General features: G+C 32.8%; 2 protein-coding genes across 3 annotated transcripts in view; one reads left to right on the top strand and one right to left on the bottom strand.

Annotated features, from left to right (window-relative positions):
* Window positions 1-23,123, bottom strand: part of LOC136414414 (thioredoxin, mitochondrial-like) — a 33,116-nt gene that overhangs the window by 5,191 nt on the left and 4,802 nt on the right. The gene's annotated exons all lie outside the window — the stretch shown is intronic.
* tefu (Serine/threonine-protein kinase tefu) lies at window positions 1,815-22,603 on the top strand. 2 transcript variants are annotated; one of them, XM_066398410.1, is made up of 30 exons: window positions 1,815-2,008; window positions 2,096-2,213; window positions 2,315-2,473; window positions 2,531-2,769; window positions 3,683-3,784; window positions 3,955-4,203; window positions 4,272-4,423; window positions 4,480-4,716; window positions 7,167-8,008; window positions 8,067-8,239; window positions 9,167-9,317; window positions 9,378-9,523; window positions 9,577-9,777; window positions 9,837-10,029; window positions 10,721-10,989; window positions 11,052-11,330; window positions 11,391-12,405; window positions 12,563-12,819; window positions 12,874-13,106; window positions 13,165-13,393; window positions 13,448-13,756; window positions 13,818-14,211; window positions 17,336-17,531; window positions 17,596-17,794; window positions 19,852-20,063; window positions 20,129-20,730; window positions 20,849-21,222; window positions 21,448-21,700; window positions 21,758-22,045; window positions 22,135-22,603. In XM_066398410.1, exons 1-30 carry the CDS (start codon window positions 1,826-1,828, stop codon window positions 22,305-22,307), a joined length of 8,427 nt encoding a protein of 2,808 aa, XP_066254507.1. In that variant the 5' UTR covers window positions 1,815-1,825; the 3' UTR covers window positions 22,308-22,603. The 2 variants fall into 2 exon arrangements, with proteins under 2 accessions (XP_066254507.1, XP_066254506.1); XM_066398409.1 differs by having other exon boundaries at window positions 2,312-2,473.

Raw genomic sequence — 23,123 nt, 5'->3', positions numbered from 1 at the left:
TATTGCTGCCTTAAAATTAAATTATTTTGACTGAAAATTATTCTTATTAGAAGATAAAATTTAAGCCATGCTAAATTTAAGTTTCTTTAATGGCAATTGAGGAAAATGGGCATTCATGACTTAAATGTTTCTTATATACATTATGTCAACTTATTTATTTACCATACTATGATAATATGTATGATAATACATCTTACATAGTCCCGTCTTATCCATGCATATTGGTTTTACATGGAGAGTATATTCTTTGATTTAAAGAAATATTAAATTTAAGTAATCTTGAAATCCCAATGAATTATTCAAATTGACTCAAAATTAAAAATACATGGGGAACTAGCTATTGGCATGTAATTCCTAATAAATCATTTCCAGATCTATTATAATTTGAAGAATTTACTTTGAAATCAAAGAAATCTGTACTCTGACATAATATGTTATTAGTTAATCCTGGTTTCAGTAATTGAAGTCAAAAAATATTCTACTTCAATCCAGCTATTGTACATGTAGGTTGGTGATTTATGTAATTATTTGAAAATGTCATATGATAATACAACTAAAAATAAGAAAAATCTGTCTGAAATATTTTTTCTATTCATGCTAGAAAACACTGTAATTAACAAAATTCAATTTCCCTTTCACTTATGATTTACCGAAAAATTTGATATCTGCTTTAGAATGAATGAAAATGTGAATTTTCATATAACTTTTATTTAAAGTAAATGTTCAAAATGGTGCCCCCAAGCTTCAATGTAGTTATTTATCAGTGTTTTAAAGGACTGTTCACATCTATGAAGTGTGTCTTCTGAAATATTGGCACAAGCGTTTATAATTCACAGGATCATATCATCACATGTCGTTGGTATTTCTTTATAAACCTGATCTTTGAGATATCCTCACAAAAAAAATCTGGTGAAGTAAGATCTGGAGATCTAGCAGGTCAACTCACTGAACCAGATCTGTCGATCCATAGATCGTTAAAATGACGATTAAGAATTTCCCGTGCCACCGCAGAATAGTGAGCTGGACAATCGTCATGTTGAAATCACATTTCTAACACATTTTAAGTTTAAGTCCTGGAGTAAGATGGGCAGTTCATATGCCATCAAATACGCTATCATGAAACAGTATTAACAATAAAATGTTTAAAAGCAGATGTTTTATTTGTTTATGTTATTGTATATCATATTTTATTACCATAGAATTTTTTTGTCCTATAGAAATTTTTTTAAAGTGGAAGTTGCCATTTAATATATGAATTGAATTTTGTTAATTACAGTGTTTTCTAGCATGAATCGAAAAAAAATGTTTCGCACAATTTTTTCTTATTTTTAGCCGTATTATCCGAATCTGTAAAAAAGATGGGGATCACCATTTGAAATTAAAAGTTAACCCGCACCCCGCCCATACGGGGCGTGGAGGGGAACCAACTTTAGCATCAATACGTTTCTTCCTGAAAGTAATTAAAGTTTGATATTAAACATTTCTTTATAGGACGCCTAATATTCGAGATATTTCTATATTTGTTATGAAAAAATGTTATACACTGTATAAACGTAAGACGTCATTGTGACTTTATTCCCTCTGATTTTGCTGTCATGGATTAGTGACTAATTTGCTAAAAAAAGGCGCACCAAACTGCTAAATATGCCACATCCACTTCTAGATGGTCAACTGTAAAAACTGATGAATATGATGCTTTACTATATTAATTAACTTTATATTTTTCTTATTAGCATAATACATTATATCAAACACAAAAGATATAAAATGGTGTTTCTGAAGTTACTAAACAGGACTAATTATTTTAAGGTAAATTACTGGAATTATGAGTTTCCAAAGAGAATTAGAGGAGGCGCAAGCCAATTTACGCTCCACCAAACAGAGTGAGCGTAAGAAATCTCTGGAAAAACTAATCAATCTCATAGATACAGAAGCGGTCATATCTCAATTAACTAGAAGTCATTCCTGGAGTATATTTTTAGAGAGTGCTCAGATGTGTTTAAAAAAAGTGAGTTTCCAATTGTGTAATACTTTTACAATTATCTTACTGTAGAATTGAAATAAAAGTAACTATACTATATCTGTGTTTTCATAGGAATGTGATAGAGTTGAAGGAGCCACCATGAAAAAGGGGCCTCTAAAGGGTCCTGATAAACTTATTGATATGTCTTTGGAACTTGTCTCAAAGCTTATTAAATTCGGGATTCAGGAAGGTAAGTTAAGAACTTTTTGAATGTGCTTTCCTATTTTTAGCTATTTTGATTAAAATAGTATTTATGTTAAAAACTTATTTTTACGATTTATATTTTAGGAGATGACATTATAAATCTATCAACTTTAGTGAGATACATTGAAGGGTGTTTACAGGAGAGAGGCATGAGAGTTTGCAGAGACGCTTTCCTAAAAATAATTAAAGATCAAATCCTACAAAATCCCATTTCTATCGGATGCTTAGAGCCAGACGATTTTATATGTAAGTTACCACACAGTCATCCATAGAAGTTGTAATAATGTAACAACCATATTTCAGGCCTATTCAACATACTTAAAAACGAGTTTTTAAGGGGCAGTTCAACAGATGGCAATAATGTGATAGTATTTAAGTGTTTTTCTTTGATAGTTAAAAATGGACCCCTTGCCAGTTTTCCTGCTAGCTTTTTGAGAGAACAGTTTGGTTTTGTGTCTAAACTATGTCAATCTATCACGCAGCACAATGCAAGGGTACTGCAAGAAGATGCTGTTGAGATTGTGTTGAATTTTTGTAAACATGTACGTATATTTTTGTAATGTTTGTTTTAGAAAACTGTCATTTGTCGTAGTGTTTTTATAAATATTTGTTGCATTTATACAGTGAGTTCTAAAAGCTCAAAACAAATTCAATGAAGTTTGTTTGGAGTGAAGAAAAAATCTAGCAAAGACGTCAAACATAATATTATATTAAACGTACAAATTGGGCCTTAAAATGTAACTTTATTTACATCTGAACTGGCACCTAAAGTGCTGCTGCGAGATCTAGGCAGTAAAAATAGTTCTGTGAATTCAGTGCTGACTTTGCGGTAGTACAATGCTAAACCGATTGTCGTATGACAAGGACGACTTTCATTTGCATAGTTGATAGTTACCAAATGCTGATTTTTCACTATTTGAGACTTGCCGAAGTCCGCATGTATAGAATCTGGCATAATGTAATTTAAAAAAATATTGGTAATAATGACGTTAGTAACGGGTATGTGGTGAGTTGAAAATATTTTAAAATCAATGGCGAATTTGGGCGTCTAAAATGTGGGATTTAGTGTGGTAATATGGTCGCTAAAAGTTCTTAGAGTCAGTCTGACATGTTGCAATGTAGCAAAGTTCGGTATTAACATCCGAGAGCTCAGGGTTAACTTTTGTCTTGTTTTTTTCCATTATGTTTGAGAAGTTTTAGTGATATGGAATGATGCCCAAAGCGCTTGGGATACAATTGCCAAAGTCAGTGGATAACATAATATACATATATTATCTTACTACACATATGTATATCATCATAATATATTATTGCACTTGGTACACATTAATCCATGATTTCGAATTCGTAAGAAGTTTGACTGCTTAAGCGGCAATTTTTTTCATCAGTTACGGATTTTATCGAATTTCTTTTATAATTTCGTTGCATAAAAATATTTCAGAATTTTTTTTTTAGACAGCAGAAGATAATAGAGTATCTTGTATGAAATTGGGGGAGGATGTGTTTCAAAATCTGGTTAATTTGTACTGCTCCTGTGGTCATGATTCTCAATTGAAGGTAAGTAATTACGGTAATTGCATTTTTTGAAATGAGTAAACGTTCAAGTACATTTTATCTAATAATGCATAAGGTTTCCTAAAGGTGTAAAAAACTTCATTGGCATGTTTATTACAATAGTTTCACTTCCAATAATAACGAACAAACATATTAATTCTACAATATTCCAGCTCAATGTTATCGAATTTGGTGTCCTTCAAATGACCCTTCATAGTAGATTAGCAGGGCAATACCAGGTCATGGCTTTAAATTCTCACTGCTGGGAATTGACTGTCAGACAAATTTATACTATAGTTACTACAGAGATATCTCAATATTTGAGACAGAACGTGAAAAACGTTCACTTTTTCATTCCTCAAGGCAAAATGACTGTGATATTAGATAGCTTTGTTGTATTGTTTGTGGAAGTTTGTAAAGAGGTAAATATTGTCGAAGCCGTATTGAGTGATTTTAATTTATATGATTAATATTTTAATTTTTATTAAAGTTATTTAGTACTAATGAGCCTAATGCTGCCAATGGAAGTCAATCAATATTATGCGATTTAGATTTGTGTACCCAAGTTAAAAAGAAACGCAAAGTTGATGCTTCCTTAAAATGCTTCATTGAAGAGATAAAAGAAACTAAAAGTTGGGTTTGGTATGTTTGAAAGGAAATTAGGCTTCACTTTGTGTTATAATGATTTTATTCACCAGGATCAAACTTGTTGGATCGCTGCTGGCCAAATACCCGCAGTTGATAAATGATAAGCTCTATTTAAGCTTGGTAAAAGTATTACATTCTCTTCAACTGGAAGTTAGGGATAGCTTGACGACGAGCTACATCTACGAAACTCAATCAGTTTTATTAGATATTGAGCCGCATTTAGATTTTAAGGACGAAATGAAGGAGACTGAAAATTTGTGGAGATTAGTCGGAGATTCTACTTTAAGGTAATCCAAGATTAATTTTTATGGTAATTTTACTAACATTTATTTTTGTAATATACAGGGTGAGTCTTAAGTAATGGGACACAGAGCAACGATGGATTTATGACATAAAAATAATGCAATATAGCTAAATTTATGTTATTCCAAAAGTTGATAATAACTGAGATACAGGGTGCCAAAGTTGAAAAATGAAATCAAATTTTCTTTAATATCTCTGGAACAGTTCGGGCCAATTTCACAAAATTTCTTATATAGGGGTTTTTGGAGATGGTCAATTCAAATTTATCGACGATTTCGGAGTAACTTCTAGATTGTGCCACAATCGACAATTAGGAGTCATTTAAACCATTTAAACTTTTTTGTGCCACGGTGTATGTCATTTGGACTCATTAAAATTTGTTCCCCTACCTTTTCTAGTTAAAAAAGTTATACTTTATTGGTGTCGCTAGGAGCAACGGTTTTCGAGAAATTCAATTAAATAACTTAAATTCCCATTTTTTCTACTTGTTGACATGTAACAACATAATTTTTTTGTATTGTTAAAAAAGCACAAAGATAATATGAAAACAATTTAATACCGTAGTTGGTCTTCTATTGACATATTTATTTAAGTTCCAAACGAATATTTTAACAATAACAAAAAAAATTACGACGTTACTTTATCTTAGTAGTCTATGATATAACAAATGAATGATATAACATATGAAAACAAAGATATATCAAACAAAAATTCAGTTTCACTGCATTGTGTTTGTAAAGTATACAAATAAATTTACAATGTGCCTCTGAATTTAAGGCAAGCAATGTTTTTTATGCAAGATGGTGCACCCGCACATTTTTCCCGTCCAGTAAGGGATTTCTTAAGTACACGTTTTGCCAATCGTTGTATAGGACGTGGATTTGAAATACCTTGGCCCCCACGGAGCCCCGACTTCAATCCTATGGACTTTTGTGTATGGGGTTACATGAAATCTTCGGTTTACCAAAATACAATAAATACACCTGAAGAATTATTAAACAAAATTCAAAATGCAGCCACATTATTTCGGAATAAACAATTGCTATTTAAAATAAAGAGGTCGTTCTGTAAAAGAATTGCAAAATGTATCCAAGTAAATGGTGGACACGTCGAACATTTATTGTCAAAGGAAGATATGTTTAATTTTTAATTTTTTGTTATTGTTAAAATATTCGTTTGGAACTTAAATAAATATGTCAATAGAAGACCAACTACGGTATTAAATTGTTTTCATATTATCTTTGTACTTTTTTAACAATACAAAAAAATTATGTTGTTACATGTCAACAAGTAGAAAAAATGGAAATTTAAATTATTTAATTGAATTTCTCGAAAACCGTTGCTCCTAGCGACACCAATAAGGTATAACTTTTTTAACTAGAAAAGGTAGGGGAACAAATTTTAATGAGTCCAAATGACATACACCGTGGCACAAAAAAGTTTAAATGGTTTAAATGACTCCTAATTGTCGATTGTGGCACAATCTAGAAGTTACACCGAAATCGTTGATAAATTTAAATTGAGAATCTCCAAAAACCCCTATATAAGAAATTTCGTGAAATTAGTCCGAACTGTTCCAGAGATATTAAAGAAAATTTGATTTCATTTTTCAACTTTGGCACCCTGTATCTCAGTTATTATCAACTTTTGGAATAACATAAATTTAGCTATATTGCATTATTTTTATGTCATAAATCCATCGTTGCTCTGTGTGCCATTACTTAAGACTCACCCTGTATACAGAAAATGCAGTTTTTTTGGATGAATTGTTACTTTATATCTATTAATACAAGAGAACGATAAAATATGTCATTAAGCTTATACAGAGCGTTTCAAAAGTATGGAAAATTACAATTTATTTAAATTAACATTGGAACGATATCATTGAAGTGAGAGATTTGTTAATATTAAAAAAATTAATTAAAAATAAAGATGTTGCCCAGATTTCTCAAGAACGTAACGTCCATAACCACGTTGGTAAAGCTGTCGAATAATGTAGAATATAGTTTTTCAATTTTGACAAGTAAATGAAAGGGATTATATAGATTTTTTTTTAAATTCTTTAGTAGTAAAACTTTTTTGTAAATTTCTAACACTTGCTTAAACATTAAGCATAATAGCCACACATGTTATTCAGTTCATATTATATATATATATATATATATATATATATATATATATATATTATATATAGTAGAGGTTTTAAAGAAAAAATAGTTGCTTCGTTTTTATTTATAGGGATCAACATAAAAACATTGTTTTAATAAATCTAGTTTTATAAATAACTATTTTCCCTTATATCGCGAATATACTAGTTAATCTTGGAAATGAAATTGCATGACGGAGAGAAGTTCAAATTTCAGTTATGCAATTATATTTTCAGGATACTTGAGATTGATTTTAATTGAACGCACATTATTCTTTCTATTTTCAGGGCAGTAGGTTTAAATCAAAACGTAAAAGAGACGCAAAATTTACTACAAAAATTGATCAATTCAAATTTAATAGATTTAGAATCTGTGATACAAACTTACGTATCAGGAGTACTGATCATCACTGAACATCACGTGCACACGTTGCAATTAGTTTTGGAGCATATTAACTTTTCACAATTGGAGTTTTCAAAGCGAGAAGAGCTATTTAATAGTCTTCTCAATGGGCAGAGCATTAAGGATTTCCATTGCTTATTAAAACCGAGTTTCGCAAAACTCTTGGTGGCTTTAACATTAAAGCAATGTCCCCCATTCAAATATGAAAATGCAGTTGAGCAGTCATATCAATATTACAAGATTTTAGCAGATCTATACGCAAAAAGTAACTTTGAGCTGGCTCAATGTAGATCTTTAAATCCAATCAAGGAAAGTTTGTCCGACAGGAGCTTTAATGTCGATTATGAAGTTGTCAAGATTCTCACTGAAAAATTACAAAGCTTCGCTCTTTGGGCAAATGCAGAGTCGACTGATAAATTGCTGTGCATTGTGGGATTACTGTACAATGTGTTGAGTTATATGTTTGATTTTCAAGCGGTCGGAATGGAGCAAATTCAGGAAAATCCTATTTTTGGTTTAATTAATCAATTACTGGACAGAGACAGCATTAAATCCTTCAGCAAATATGAAAACCATAACGAGAAAATGCTCAAAGAACTTGTGACTGTTGTGGAAATACTGGACTATATATTTTCTTTAAATAATAGCGTCACGAGCATTGTAAAAAACTTATTTCATATAAGTTTTTTGCGAGGTCTTTTGGGAATCGTTAATTTTTTTCAACATGGTACGTTGCACGGTTTTTAAAAAATGTCGTTTTTCGTTATTGAATAAGAAATTTTTAGTGTCAAAATCTAAGGTAGAGCTTGAGCATCGAGTGAAGAAATCTGTAATCGGAGCGCTTGCCAAATATTCATTGGTGTCAAATGTTGACGAAGCAAGTCAAACTCAAGAGCACATTATGGTGGCAATAGCCAAACCGGATTATAATTTTGGTGACGACACAGATTACGACTTGGTTTGTACTTTATTTACCATTTCATATCCATGCATGTTAATGTTAAGCAAATATGTGCTTCGTTTGAAAATCTTTAAAAAACACTAATCGGACATCTGGTGTCATACTGGGGTCGTAAAATTAGTGTCAACGATTTTAACTGGATATTCCCTTTAAAAAAATTTTTTAAATAGTAAAAATAAACATATGAGTTTGAAAATGTTCCACTTGAACTTTATTCTTGTACCTTTACTAGGCAAGATACACAAAGCAAGACAACTTAAGTGAAAATGTAATCTAACTTTGTTTTGTGCGATTACATAATAAATTATGTTTTTTGACGCGCCCATCCCGTGTTTGTAAAATGAATTGACATTTCGATTTGAAATTTAGAAGTATATTATAAGGCATGAAAATATTTTTTGAGGTAAAGAACCTGTACGCCATTTTGTATTTTTTTTAATTATTTTTAAATAACAATGGTACTTAATCGCCATTTTGAAATCTAGAGCTGTCAGCTATATATCAGAAAGTAGGTTTTTATACAATATAATATACCTACAAATTTCACATCGATATGTTAATGCGTTTCAAAGTCAGAAGAAAAGGGAGGCTTTAGATACTCACTGAATAAATAAAATTAAGTTAAGGTATCCAATAAATCACGACCTTAACTTAAATTAAAAATTGGTTTCGTTAAAAATTAAACTATCTGATCGTAGAGTCAAATGTTTCAATAAACACATACTTAATCAGTGAATAACTCTAGAATAAACATACTTTCAAAAATGTTTTATTTATAAAAATCAGCAAAGACATTTCCAAAATACTAAATCTCATAAAAATGTGAGAAAAAGTCCTGTTCCGAGAATTCTTGTGAGTAGTTTAATGTCTATTATAGGTTGTAATATTATTGTTAGATTCTAAAAGTTTTTCGTTATATTCCAGATCATGGTTTTTTTAAGCAACATCCATTTGGCCAAAGAAAATTATTTGTCTGAAACCGTTATTTGCAACGTGTTACAATGCATTAGGGGCCTTGCTTTTGCTACATATCGTCGTTATGAATCTGCCTTACATATTTTACAAATCCAGAAAGGTAAAATAAATACATAAAATCCCACAATTACGTCTTTAGTTAAATTATTATTTGATGCAGGTGTTTACCAACATCTTAAACATATTGAAAACGACGCTTTAAAAAATGAAGCAGTTGATTTATTGAAACCATTTTACCTTCGCTCGGTCTATTACGGACCTAAAGTAGCACTTGCTGTATTGGATTGTATTGAAGAACTTTGCAAGGTACAATTTAAATTTTGTAGTGCAATGTCCGTTATTTTAATCGTCCCACCTAGGCCGATCCTCAATGTTCTTATTCCCAATGGGATAACAAAGAAATAATAAAGTATGTTCCTACATATCTTTCAAGTAATTTCCAAAGGGTTCGTTATCGGGCTATAGAAGTATTAGAGTTGTTCTTAAGCAAATCATCCGGGTCCACTAGATTGGAAACCATACATCTGTCGGAGGAGCTGTTTGATTTGATTTATGAATCGGTATGAAAAATTCTTGTGACTTTTAATTAGGGGTTTTAACTCGTTTTTTTTTCTCTTAGAATATTATAGTTTTTGAAATAGAAGGTGATCTGACAGATGAGAGAAAGAAAGACGAAGTCATATTTCGGGCCTCGTCTGCTTTGCAGACATTTTTGTCCATCATAGTAAACTGTAATAGTTGGATTGAGGAATCTCTATTTGCGATTATTCGCCTGGAACACAATAAAAAGTTATATGATTTATGCAATGGAGGTAAGTGCAGTTTTTAAAATATTTTAGATTGCTTTTGTATAAGTTAAAGGAAGTCTTTTTAGGTGATTCAACTAAGTTCTTAAAACAATTCTTGTGTTAAAACAACTAACTTGTAAACCTTTCTTACTGAAAGCGCCATCATTTTGTCTATTTATATTGGCTCGATAGAGCTTACCCTAAAAGAAAATGACTTATTCCGAGTTTAGTCCAACTATATATCGAAGACGAACTATTTCGGTTTTTTGGCTTGTATCTCCAGAATTTGATAGCGAAGCATTTTGCTTCTAAAATTTTATTTATATGATTTTCTAATTACATGATAAAACGAAAATATAGTAATAATTACATTTTTTGAAGAAAAATAATGGATAGGTACTTAGATTACAGCTTTTTGCTCTCAGGACAAGAGGTCCCAGCTTGCCTTGGTTATAGAAGTTCTTTGCCCATTAAAACTCTGACATCGAAATTATTATTATTTTAGAGTAATATGCATTTGCCCTAAAATAATCGATAATATGTCACGTATTTGTGACATTTTTGAAGAATTTTCGGCTCGTAGGTATTGTCAAAAATGTTATCGCATTAGTGTACTTATTTTTTTTATTAATTAATTGTTTCTTAATCATAAAATACTTGGTTTTAAGTGCAGCATATGTGGTGAATGAAATTCTGACAATTGATATAATTCCAGAGTTGATGAGACGGGCATTTCTAGTCCTCAAAAATCATTTCGGATCTGAAAATTTCATGGAGAAATACGTAGAAAGTATTCTGACTAATTGGTTCAATTTAGGCTACAAAATAGGTGATTTTGAGTACAGAATGTTAGGATGCACCGATAAAATCCATCTCTATACGAAGTATTTTGACATTTGTTTACCGTTATTATTAAAAACGGACCGAACCGACCTTTTCATAGCTGCCAGACAGCTTGGTATGACTGAGAAAGACATATTTGAGGTAAGCCAAATGTTAAATTTGAGTATTATAAAATTAGTTGGTTTGATATTCTTGCTCTTTAGAGATGTTGTACGAAAATTTTTGGCCGAGCTTTATCCAATGGTGTTAGCAACTTGAACGCCAATTTTATTCAAAGTAACGTGGAAGTTGCATATACTGCGCAAGTGTTAGGCAGCAGACTCAAAGAAAACTTAATTGAGAACATTGATCAATTAATTTTATGTCTTATTAACATGGTGACCGATGCAAGAAGTTTAGAACTAGTGTTGGGAGAAAACGTCTTGTTCATCTCTAAAGGCATATTACTGAAAGATTTTCAAGCCTGTATCTCCTTCGTTGAGGTATTCCGATAAACCATAATATTACTAAAGTGTTTGACAATTTTGTTTTATAAATTATAGAGTTTTCTTTGCGACAGCCGTCCTTTGATTGAATTTCTTAGTCGAAGCAACATAAGCCAATTGCAGCAAATAAATCTGCACCTTCAGTGCAAGGTGTACTCTGCCACGGTTGATCAGCAGTTGAAGTGTTTTCACCAGTACACAATATTTACTGACCTCATCATCAGTTCCCTTAAAGAGTTATTTCCATTGACAACATTCTTTCTACGGGATACCATTTACTTTTTAATGCATTTGGCCATAAATATCTCGGAGATTAAAGTGTGTAGGGCAGTACTGCGTTATATCCACTATTTTTTGAAAAACATCCTGCCGGATAAAACCAAAGATTTTGAAGAGTTCTTGTTGTTCACTGTCAATTCTTTGAAAAATATTTGCCAGCAAAGGGACGCCCTCTCCGCATTGTGCATTGACACTTTGGAATTTTTAATAATAGATAATCAGCAGTCTTTAATGCACTCTATCGAAAAACTGGATGCCTTTCCGTTAACTAGCAAATTTGACCGCATAAGAAATGCTCATCAAAAAATTAAATACGAGGGTAAAAATGTGACATTAGTGGACGAAATTAAGTCTTTTTTGGCTTATAGTGATTTTGCCACTAGGCAGGATAGTCTAATCCACCTTAAACACCTTCTATCTAAAGAAAAAGAACAAGTAAAACAGCTTTACGACAATCTGTCAGAGATAAGAGGATTTTCCGAGGACTGCGAGGAAAGCCTCATTCACAGATTGACTTCAATGCTAATAAAAATGAGTTGTTATCCGAGAGAAAACATTAGCCAGGAGGCTATAAAATGCTTAGGGGAGTTGGGTCCTGCTGATTTAACCACCATAGTTTTAGAGCCTGAAAAGAAGGTTTTGGACATCAAGTGCACTCCACTGGAGTTGTTTACCGGACATGTAGTGTCGCTGCTGACGCAGTATATTGTGGATCCCGTTATAAATGTCGCTAAGACTGCTACTGAGGTCTTGTATGAAGTTATGAAGTATAAAGAAGGCAAGAAAGTTGTGGGTAAGTGGCTATATCTATTTTCTGCGTTGTATTAAATATCTATTTAACACAATGTATCCAAAAAAACAAAATTTACTTAGAAGAATATCGAATCTTATTCTGTGTAGTGCTGTAACACAGTGATCGCAAGAGAAGTGTTAACTAGACATACTTTTAGATTCTGGCATTGACTTTGGTTATAGACCAATTAATGAAAAATTTATAATCCCATACATGAGCACATCCCAAAAAGTGACATCACAATTAAAAGTAGATATTCAAGTTCTATCCGACATGGCGGTTACCTCAAGAATATGGTGTCCTTCATCCCCCATCGAAAACGACGAATGGATTACTTCTTTGGTCCTAGGTCTACTCAATGCCTTTAATTATGGTGCTTATTTAAGAGATCTGGCTTCCCTCTGTAAAGTTAAGGTCAGCTTTCGATTTTACTTTAAAATACATATTATAACTCCGTTGTTATTTTAGGCAAAATTTTGCGAGCACATTTTACCTATCTTAGTTTACCTAATGCTCTCTTTAAACAATTCTTCCGTTACCAAGGTGCTGTCTAATCAAATAAATAGCTTTTTTACCCAACATTGGAGTTTAACCCTGTCTTCTTCTTCAACCAGTAACTTGATTCCTGTAAACAAGAAATCGGTCAAATGCATGCTAGACGTAGTAAATTTTATCAGGCAACAACCAGTAAGGTGTAAAAAGTGAGTGTTTTGATATATCCTAATAGTGTTTGAAATTAAAATCTTGGAATATTTTTAGATCGCATGATTTGGAACTTAACTATTTGCCCATTGGCAAGGCAGCGGCTTTTTGTTCTGCTCATTTTTCTGCCTTATTGTACACAGAATTGTGGTGTCAGGAAAAAATTGCGTCAGCCCAAGAGAAATTGAACGGACAGCCGTTTGAGAATGGCTACACTTTGGTAGATTTCATTTATGAATCTCAGTCTCAAGAAGAAGGTGTTACTTTACAACAAATTTTGCAGAGCGTAAGTGTATATTTGCGGTAAAAGCCTGGGTTAAATTTAATATTATTTTTATAGTCCTACAAATCTATTGGAGATTTGGACGCCTTGTCTGGATGCGGAATCTCTTTGTTTCTGCAACCAGAACGTCGGGTTGAATATTACAAAAATACCGGTCAATGGGATCTTGTAATGAACTACTATAGTATAAATTCAGTAAGGTCCTCGGAGATGAACGGGGCCAATCTGATCGAAAGTTTCAAAATGAATGGTCTGTATCAGCTGCCATTGTTATGCGACAATATTTCAAAGCAACCCCAATATGAGTGTTTGTGGCGATTAGGCCAGTGGAATTTGAACAAAAAAGATGCGGTTAAATATAATGAGGTATTAAAAGAGGCCAATGTCAGTTACTATCAGGTTAGTACATATTTTTTGATGATTTCAGATTAATTCGTCAGGTTACGATAAGTACCAGTTTTATTGCTTAAAAGCCCTTTGCGACAATGATAAGTACACTTTCAATGTGTCAAAGAATCAACTGGACTTATGCATAATCGATAATCTGAAACATACGAGTCTCGAAAGCACCAAAAGTCTGTATCCGATATTCTCTCAATTGCAATCTCTTACTGAAATGGATGACTGTCTAAATGCAACTGATGACAAATGCCTTGATGAGACAATAAGGAAGTGGAAGGCTCAAGACACTATTATACGGAAAAACGAGTTTCAGTTTATAGAACCCATAATTGCCCAAAGAATGACCATTCTAGGTGAATATGTTAAGAAAGATCCTGCTTTAAAGAAGAAATATTTTAATTTAATGTTGGATATTGCCGGTAAGTTGGTTTGAAAGTCAGTTGTTTGAAAAGTCGAAGTCATTAGGTGTTTTCCAAGTGAAAGTAATTTACAGTGATGGTACTGCGAAGCTTGCGCATTAGCAAAAAGTAAGTTTAATAGTATATTACAATACGAGGAAAGTAGAAGACCGAATATGATACTTTCAAAATTTTTAAAATTAGTAAAGTAATCATGTCACATGTGATTGGAAATAAAAATTTAATGCCGTCCCAGTAGTAATATGTCGGTAAATAAATGTTAAATAATTGTTAATTTGGTAACTCATTTTTAGTTTTGGATTCGGAACAAATATCTTTTAAAAAACAATTTGCTAATGTGCATACTTCTAAATTTAATTACTGAAAATCACTTTCTGCTTGGAACATTTTTATGGTTTGAGCCTTATCAAAATCTACATTGTTTAAGTAAGTAATACTTTAACACATCGCAAATCTTTGCTCTGACATGATCCTATCAAAACTTTAAAACCCTGATACCCGAGAATACCGAAAACGCGTCATGGTCATGACATATACAGGGTGTCCAAGATGGAGATGCAGTGTATGGCGATCTTTGAGACTTTAAGAGATATCAAGTTGGTTCAATTTTTAAAAAGATGCCATGTACAGTCATTAATTTTATTTTAATGGATGGATATTTCTGTTATTATCACTCCTATGAACATCTTTAAATGATCAAATTTTCACATTTTTCTCCTAACCTTATTTTATCGCTGAGAATGGATATGGGTGGTGGGAATATAAATTCTACGAAGAAAATGGACATATGAATGCCAGAGTTTCCAACCATCAAACTTTCGCGAATATTGAAAATCAACTTAGGAAAACGGGTAGTTTTAATCCAAATAATGTTAATAGGAGACGTCAACGCCGAAATTTCTTTTTCGCGGAACCAACTCCGCTACCTGTATTATCAGAGTCTAGATTATCGTTGTTGTCACTTTCCGCTTCTGCAGAAAACTCGGAAATCGTATCGTGCTCAGACTCAATGTTTTCAGGTTCTAATGCACTTTCTATGGCACTAGCTTCAATGTCATCATCACTAAATCACTGTAGAAATGTCTTCTCGAATTCTTTATCACCAAAACAAACTCTTCGATGAACCAGCCATATCAACTCATATGATTTAAATCACACAAACCATGTTTAGTCTATCAGACTACGTCCTATATGTTTACTCTGATCATTTGTATGAAAATGACCATAAAATAATGTAGTGGACAAAATAAAGCACGATTAGATAACGTAAAAAATTCGGGCGTGGTCCCACTGAGAATATACAGCGCGATTAGTTTATGGGGAAGTCTGTTAGATGCCACATGGTGGATTAAGGGATATACATATATACATAATAAAGATAAAGCCACTATCAACCATAATATTTTGCCTCGGTCTGTTAAAAACTTAATAACTTCGAGGGCTGAATAATATATATGAGCTTATAAATTTAATTCTATTATGAACAATAACCTAAGCATCATGTCGTGATCCCCCAGTGGCATCCTTTCCTTCATCAAATTGACCAAAACATGTAACTTTTGTAAAAAATTAATTAAATTGTATAATTAGAGGACTTTATGTAAAGCGTTTTGCGAAGTATTATCGAGAGCATCGAGACGATAGATTTAAGATATTTTTCAAAACAATTACCTCACGCGTTCCTGAAATATTGACGTTTGAATTTTGAAAAGCAGTAAAAAAAGACATGGCCTTTCCCCTTGGAAATTAAAGATAAATTCTATTATTAATAAATATGATTATTATTTTCTTATTCTTATTATTCTTATAATTTTCTTTGTTTGTTGTTTAATAAGATTGTTCCCAAGCGGGTTAAATAAAATATCCTATTTATATTTTCTTTATTTTAATAAGACACCTTCTTTTTCTAACATCTTTGGTTTATCATTTATTAGGCTCTCGAGAGCTGCATAATAATTGGGATCTAATAAGCAATAGCAATAAGCATCATATTATGACGATTTTACACGAAAAAAATTCACCTTCACCAAATTGTTTAGAATTTACAAATTTTATTAACAGCGCTTTTCTGACTTTTACAGGCAATTATTTCAATATTTATATTAAATATATAAACATAATTCTATCTCCTAATTTACTTCCTGAATGCTTTATTACCTTTTATTTTTATATTGGGAATTATTGAGAGCTAGATTAAGAATGGGTTTCTTTGTTACCTTCTACTTCCATAGATATCCATGTTTTTCTTCTTAATTTTTGACGTTTTTCTACGTTGACATCTTCGATTAATATTATTTGGATTAAAAATACCGCTTCCCTAAGTTGACTTTTAATACTCACGAAAGTTTAATGGTTGGAAACTCTGACATTAATACGTCCATTTCCCTTTCACAATCTATATTCTAGAAACATGTGAACCCTCTCAGCGATAGACTAATATTACATTTTAAAAAACTAAAAATTCTTCAATTTAATATAAACTCAACTCGAGTCAGATGTAATATTTATTTTATTGTTGCATAAAAAACGCAAAATACAATTTTTTTAACATGTTTTCACAACAATGATGAATTGCAAAATATCGTAAATAATTTTTTTGTAGAGGAACTTTATGTTTGGTGAAAATTTTACAAAAGACAAAAAAGTTTCAAAGTAAAGTCAACTTATGCCAAAAAAAAATTAAAGTCATTCGTACCAGGGGTAACAAAAATACAGACTTTTATTTACGAATCACGTGTCATTTTTAATATTTTCGCGCATTAAAAAAAGATCGTACTCACGTCAAAACACGCCAATTTATGTAGTAACTCTTAACTGCAAAATTAGTGAAAATCAATAATAGTGACAAGCAATTATTTCGAAAAAATTGTTGAACTGTGAATTTAAGAACTTTGGTGCCCCGTACCGGCAAAACGAAGTAACATTAGATATAGGTAAGTTTACCTAGAATGCCTTATTTTTGGTTCAGGAATTTTTGGTCAAGCGTTGTATAGTAATTTCAGTGACACCCTGTATAAAAGGAACTAGATAATGTATTTACATATGTACATATATGTATCACTTTTAACCTGTGTTGCCCAACACAAATTTGAGTTAGGATAATGAGTATTAGATCTTGTGTTAGATTATGCGAGAGAGGAATTTCAAATCCGAGTAGCTGAGAACGCAATTTTGAATATTCGGAAGATTCCCAATTTGGATAATACAATTGAAACTGAGCTGCAGCTAAGGGAAGCTCAGTTGGAGTGGCTGAAGGGAGATAAATTTATTGCACAACAGTTGCTAAGAAAACTGTATAAAGCTAACAATATAACACCGAGGTGAATAATTGAGAGAAAGGTTTAAGTGATTGGTGATAAAATCGAAGATTTTTTTCTTTTTCAGATTGAAAGCCAGTTGTCTAAGGTTGCAGGCAGTTTATATGACCGAGATGTATTACGACAAAACTTTAGTACTAAACAACTTTAACGAATTACTTCAAAAATATAAAGAAATTCGCAATAACATGACTGCTGAAGATTACAAAAATTTGCTGGATGCTTACGACAAAATAGCAACATTTACAGATAGAGAGTATCAGCAGGTAATAATTTTTTTTTTGTTTTCAGTGGAAAAATGTCAGCTAGTTCTGACAAGTTTATGTGCTACGGTGCCTTAATGCTATCGTCTTTGCGTCGTTTTAATAAACAATTTTTTATTTTTGTACTAAGTATACACTACTGCACAAAACTATAAAGCCACTTGGAAAAATTGCATAGGTTTTGGAAAAGACGTCCGTTTTGGCTGAAATTTTTGTTACACATATATTTTAGGCCTCTAAATGATATCCTAAAGTGATGTTATATTGTGGGTAAATTTGATGTGAAAAACTTAATAATACCGTGTTGTAGCGTTTTTGACTCTGCGCAAAACTATAAAGCCACTTTGTTTTTTAACGTTTAATTACGAATTAACAACAAATAACAATAACAACGATAAATCAATATTTAGTCGGACAACCAGAATTCTTAACAACTTCAACTAAACGTTTTGGGATAGAGAAGGCCAAATTGCTAAGAACGTGTGTCAATGTTACCCCCCTGCGATCAAAATGGCAGTTTTTAACTCATTAACAGAAGCGTATTGGTTGTTATCACGATGGATTTCACGAACAAGTAATTCCCAAAGGTTTTCTATGGGATTAAGGTCCGGTGAGTAGGCTGGCCAGTTGTACAAAAGTGCAATGTGTTGATCGGCGAAGTATTGCAGCGTCGACCTACTGCGATGAATAGCTGCGTTATCCTGCATAAACAGGAAATCTAGCTGCCAATATACGATGAGGTGTTCGTCGAGAACTTTTTGGTAATCTTCAGTGTCCATTTTCTTCGATCTAAATGCCAAAGGAAGTGTTCCTTTTGCATCGAATGCACCTCACACCATGACATTTCCGCCCCCGAAATTGCGCTTAGAAAAATACCGCGGTTCTTTGCGCAAATTGCGCCAATAGTCAGAAAAGCCATCTGGTCCGTCCAGATTAAATTTTTTTTCGTCTGACCAGACTACCTAAAAACCATTTTCATTATCGACAGTCAACCTAATTTCAGATGAATAAACCTTATTCCAATTTACTTGCTGCGCCAATTTTTTTTCCGTAAAGGCAAGTCGAGCGGCTTTGTGAGCGGGTATAAGTGTCGGGCAGGACACCAGTTTACCACGGACAATTACACTACTATTGTGAAGCACCCTGCGGACAGTCATGGCAGAACATCCAAGCTTTAAATCATGGACAATCTTTGTAGAAGACATTGTCGAGTTAGACGCAGCCTTGATTATCAGTTTTTTTTCACGTGCTGTCAGAGCAGATGGATGTCCGCCAGCTCTATTGGTGTCGTAACCATCAGGATTGTGTAAAAAATTATCGACTACTGTCTTAGAACGATCAATCTCACGAGAGATGCTACGATTTGACCAGTTAAGTGCTTTAAACGAAATGATGCGCCCTTTCTCTAATTCACTGAGCTTATTTCCACGCGGCATAACTCATCAAAACAGTATAAACATAATCTTTACTAAAACAGACAACAATTGATATGACTGAACCAAATTTCCCGGAATTTACACAAAAAAATCAAGTGGCCTTATAGTTTTGCGCAGAGTCAAAAATGCTACAACACGATATTATTAAGTTTTTTACATCAAATATACCCACAATGTAACATCACTTTAAGATATCATTTAGAGGCCTAAAATATATGTGTAACAAAAATTTCAGCTAAAACGGACGTCTTTTCCGGAATCTATGCAATTTTTCCAAGTAGCTTTATAGTTTTGTGCAGCAGTGTATATTAATTTTTATACATATTTATGAAAAACAAAAATCGGAATATTCAAATTTTAGCGGATATCCTGAAGTATTTGGGACTTTGCGAGTTCAAAAAAATATTTTCATTCAGCATTTAAAGGGACATTGGTCCTAAATTTACTCTATTAGTATTTTTTACTGTTTTCAAGACACCCTTAAACACTAATTTGCATTACTTAATATATGACAAATTTTGCATAAGATAGATGAAAAATTTATCACATGTTGTGATGCGAAATATTTCGGGTAGGCATTGTGGAAACTCGTTTTTTGTAAACTGACATGATTGTTTCTTTAAGATAATGAGCCACATCAATTCGGACTTGTTCCAAAAAAAAATCTCCACCATAAAGTCGTGCAAAGAGGTGGCAATGGCGTTCAATGAGCAGAAAAAGAAAACAGATGACGAAAAAAAAGCACAAATCATTCATGAAAGGCAGATTCATATAGATGAAAGTGAAGTAACCGCAACCCAGCGTGATAAAGATCAACTTTTAGGCTTCGCTATAAAGTAAGATATTCAGGTTAATTAGAGGTAAAATCCAGTAATTGGAAACTATTGTTTTTGTTCATCAGGTATTACATAAAAAATTTATTATCTTGCGACGTTAACAACATAAAAATTTTCCGAATCATGACTCTCTTTCTCGAAAATAAGGACAACAAGACGTTAAACGATCTCCTCCAAAAAATGGTCCCACAATTTCCAAGTTACAAATACATCATCATGTTACCTCAATTGATTCCGCACATAACAAATCACCAGCATGACTTGTTCGGGCAACAAATCAACCAAATAATAGAGAAATGCGCCTCCGACCATCCGCATCACACCTTACCACTGCTACTGGCTCTGGTGAATGCGAACAAAGACCGGGAGTACACCAGCTCAAAAACCAAAGTTGCAGCTAATGAGAGGACTATCACGGCTGGGATTATGCTCAGTAAACTAAGGAAGAAGAGTGGTTTTAATAGCATCATTGACAAAATGTTGAAATTGGCGGACGCGTTAATCGAATTGGCTTATTATGTGGATAACGGTAGTCAGTCTGGTAGAAAGAACGAGTTTGAAATTCCTTCGAGGTTGAAGATAAGAAAAATAAAGGCATTCGATGACATTTTAGTTCCCACGGTTTCGCTGCCAGTGAGCAAGAATAATACTTATGACAAAATTGTTGGTAAGTAGTATTTCGGTGTACCTAATGAATATCTTGAGAACATTCAATCAAATATTTTTACCTTTTTTAAACTTCTTACTGTGACACAATTTTTCAAAAAGATATATTTTTCTTTCAGGTATATCCAGGTTTATTCCAAAATTCGGAACTGTCGGGGGTATTAACGCACCCAAGCGGATCGAGTGCCGATGCACTTTCGGTGAGACTCACTTGCAATTAGTTAAAGGACAGGATGATTTGCGTCAGGACGCAGTGATGCAGCAAGTTTTTACCATAATAACTAATCTCCTGTCATCGAATAAACAAACAAACAACTTGCTAGTCAGAACTTATAAAATAGTGCCCCTATCGATGCGCAGTGGCGTTTTGGAGTGGGTAGCTAATAGTATGCCAATTGGGGAATATCTATGTGGTAGCAGGGAATACGTCGGGGCTCATAAGGAGTTTAGATCCAAAGATAAGACTCCAACAGATTGCAAACAAATGTTCAGGGTAAGACGACAGACACAATATATTAAAAAATTGTGTTAATTGTATTCTTTTCCAATGCTTCTTAACCCAGAAATACCTCATCATGAGGGTTTTTTCTTGCTGTATTCACGCACTTTGTTCAGGGTATCTGAGATTTGATCAGAGTTTAAGGAATAATTACATTAGCGCATTTTAGGATGGGTTGCTCTTAAAATTATTAATTATAATATATAAAATTATATTTAGATGTGTCAAGGCAAATCCTTAGAGGACAAACTGGCAATTTACAACTCGATTTGCAAGCAGTTTCATCCGATATTCCATAAATTTTTCGAAACCTATTTCCGACAACCGTCTGTTTGGTACGAACGAAGAAGGGCGTACATTCACAGTGTCGCTACCACGAGCATGTGCGGATATGTGCTGGGAATCGGAGATAGGCACGTGAGCAACATTCTTGTTGACAAACAAACAGCTGAAGTTATTCACATTGATTTTGGTATTTTACAATCTTGATAATAATAATTGAAATCACGTAGTTGAACAATTTTCATAGGTATCGCCTTTGAGCAAGGAAAATGTCTCCCCACGCCCGAAACCGTACCATTCAGATTATCAAGAGATATCGTAGATGGAATGGGCGTATCTGGAGTTGAAGGTCTGTTTAGAAAGTCATGCGAGAAGACCATGGAAGTGTTGAGATCTAATTCCCAAACAATTTTGACTATCTTGGAGGTACTTTTGTATGATCCTTTATACTTTTGGACTGTGTCGGCAGCTGAAGCAAAGAAGCGTCAAACTGAGGATGACTCTTATGGACCTGTGGCAGATGATGTCGACGAAGGTATAAAGATATGCAAAGATTTGATCTTCCTGAAGTTTAATGTAGTATCACATCATCACTCACTAATTTTTTTTAATTTTCAACTGTAGAAAACAAAAATATATCGGCTCAAAGAGCCTTGTTGCGCCTAAGAGGCAAACTACAAGGCACAGAAGAAGGAAAACCCTCCAGTGTAGAACAACAAGTAGGTACCCTTATCCAACAAGCTATGGAGCCTATGAATTTGTGCCGCCTGTTTCATGGATGGCAACCGTATTTGTAAGATTTTTCCCGATTTAATTATTTTTCTATAAAACCAAAAAAAACTTTCTAGTAAAACTGTTTATTATTTACTGGAAATTAGTTATGATTCAATGTGAAGTTTATTATATTTGTCTTTGTTGTTAAAAGTAGGTGTAAGTTTAATATTTTTAAGCCTTCTGCAAAATTTGTTTATATTATATACATCACATATTTCTGATCTCGCGGACAAATTATTTTCGGTTTTGATCTCCGAAAATTAGACCAATAAATTAGAATAAAGATTTGTTGCAATTAACATCGCCAGATAAATGTCGCATAACTTTTTTTTAAATACATATTACGTTAATTTTTTATATTATATTGTTTCATTTAGTAGAATGTTAGGTACTTAACCTAAACGTATCTTCAAGGTATATTAGGATATTAGATTATTTAAATTCCAAGCTTAGTTATACATAGCTAGAAAACATACTACTAGAATCATAGTTATATAGGAACATACTAACAGAATACATTTTTTCTGATTTTCAGTACAAGGATCTCAGAAAGAGCATAATTAGAAAGTCGGCAAATATTCTCAGTTTTCAGAGACATCAAATCAACTTTGGTTTGTTTTTATTTGAAAAGGTTCATGAGTCCCTTAATATTCCAAAAAAAGCACTTGACCATTTTTCTTAATACAATTAGTTGCGTAACTACTGATTTTAAATAATATAATGCAAATACATTACGCAAAAAAATATCCCATCACCAATCTTTCTATAGGCACTGAAGAAGAAAGAGTACAATGTGTTATTTTGGTAATTGATAATATTACTGACAAGGTTTTATTGAT

This window comes from Euwallacea similis, chromosome 17 (assembly GCF_039881205.1).
Source record: "Euwallacea similis isolate ESF13 chromosome 17, ESF131.1, whole genome shotgun sequence".
Lineage (NCBI taxonomy): Eukaryota > Metazoa > Arthropoda > Insecta > Coleoptera > Curculionidae > Euwallacea > Euwallacea similis.
Note: the sequence above shows the minus strand (reverse complement) of the source record. Positions and strands in the feature narration are given on the sequence as shown.

Excerpts from the sequence above, each read along its gene's own strand:
- tefu (XM_066398409.1), top strand. The coding sequence starts at position 1,826 with ATGAGTTTCCAAAGAGAATTAGAGGAGGCGCAAGCCAATTTACGCTCC. Across the intron at positions 17,532-17,595 it reads GCTAACAATATAACACCGAG|ATTGAAAGCCAGTTGTCTAA; the intron begins GTGAATAATTGA and ends TTTCTTTTTCAG. Across the intron at positions 21,223-21,447 it reads ATTGCAAACAAATGTTCAGG|ATGTGTCAAGGCAAATCCTT; the intron begins GTAAGACGACAG and ends AATTATATTTAG.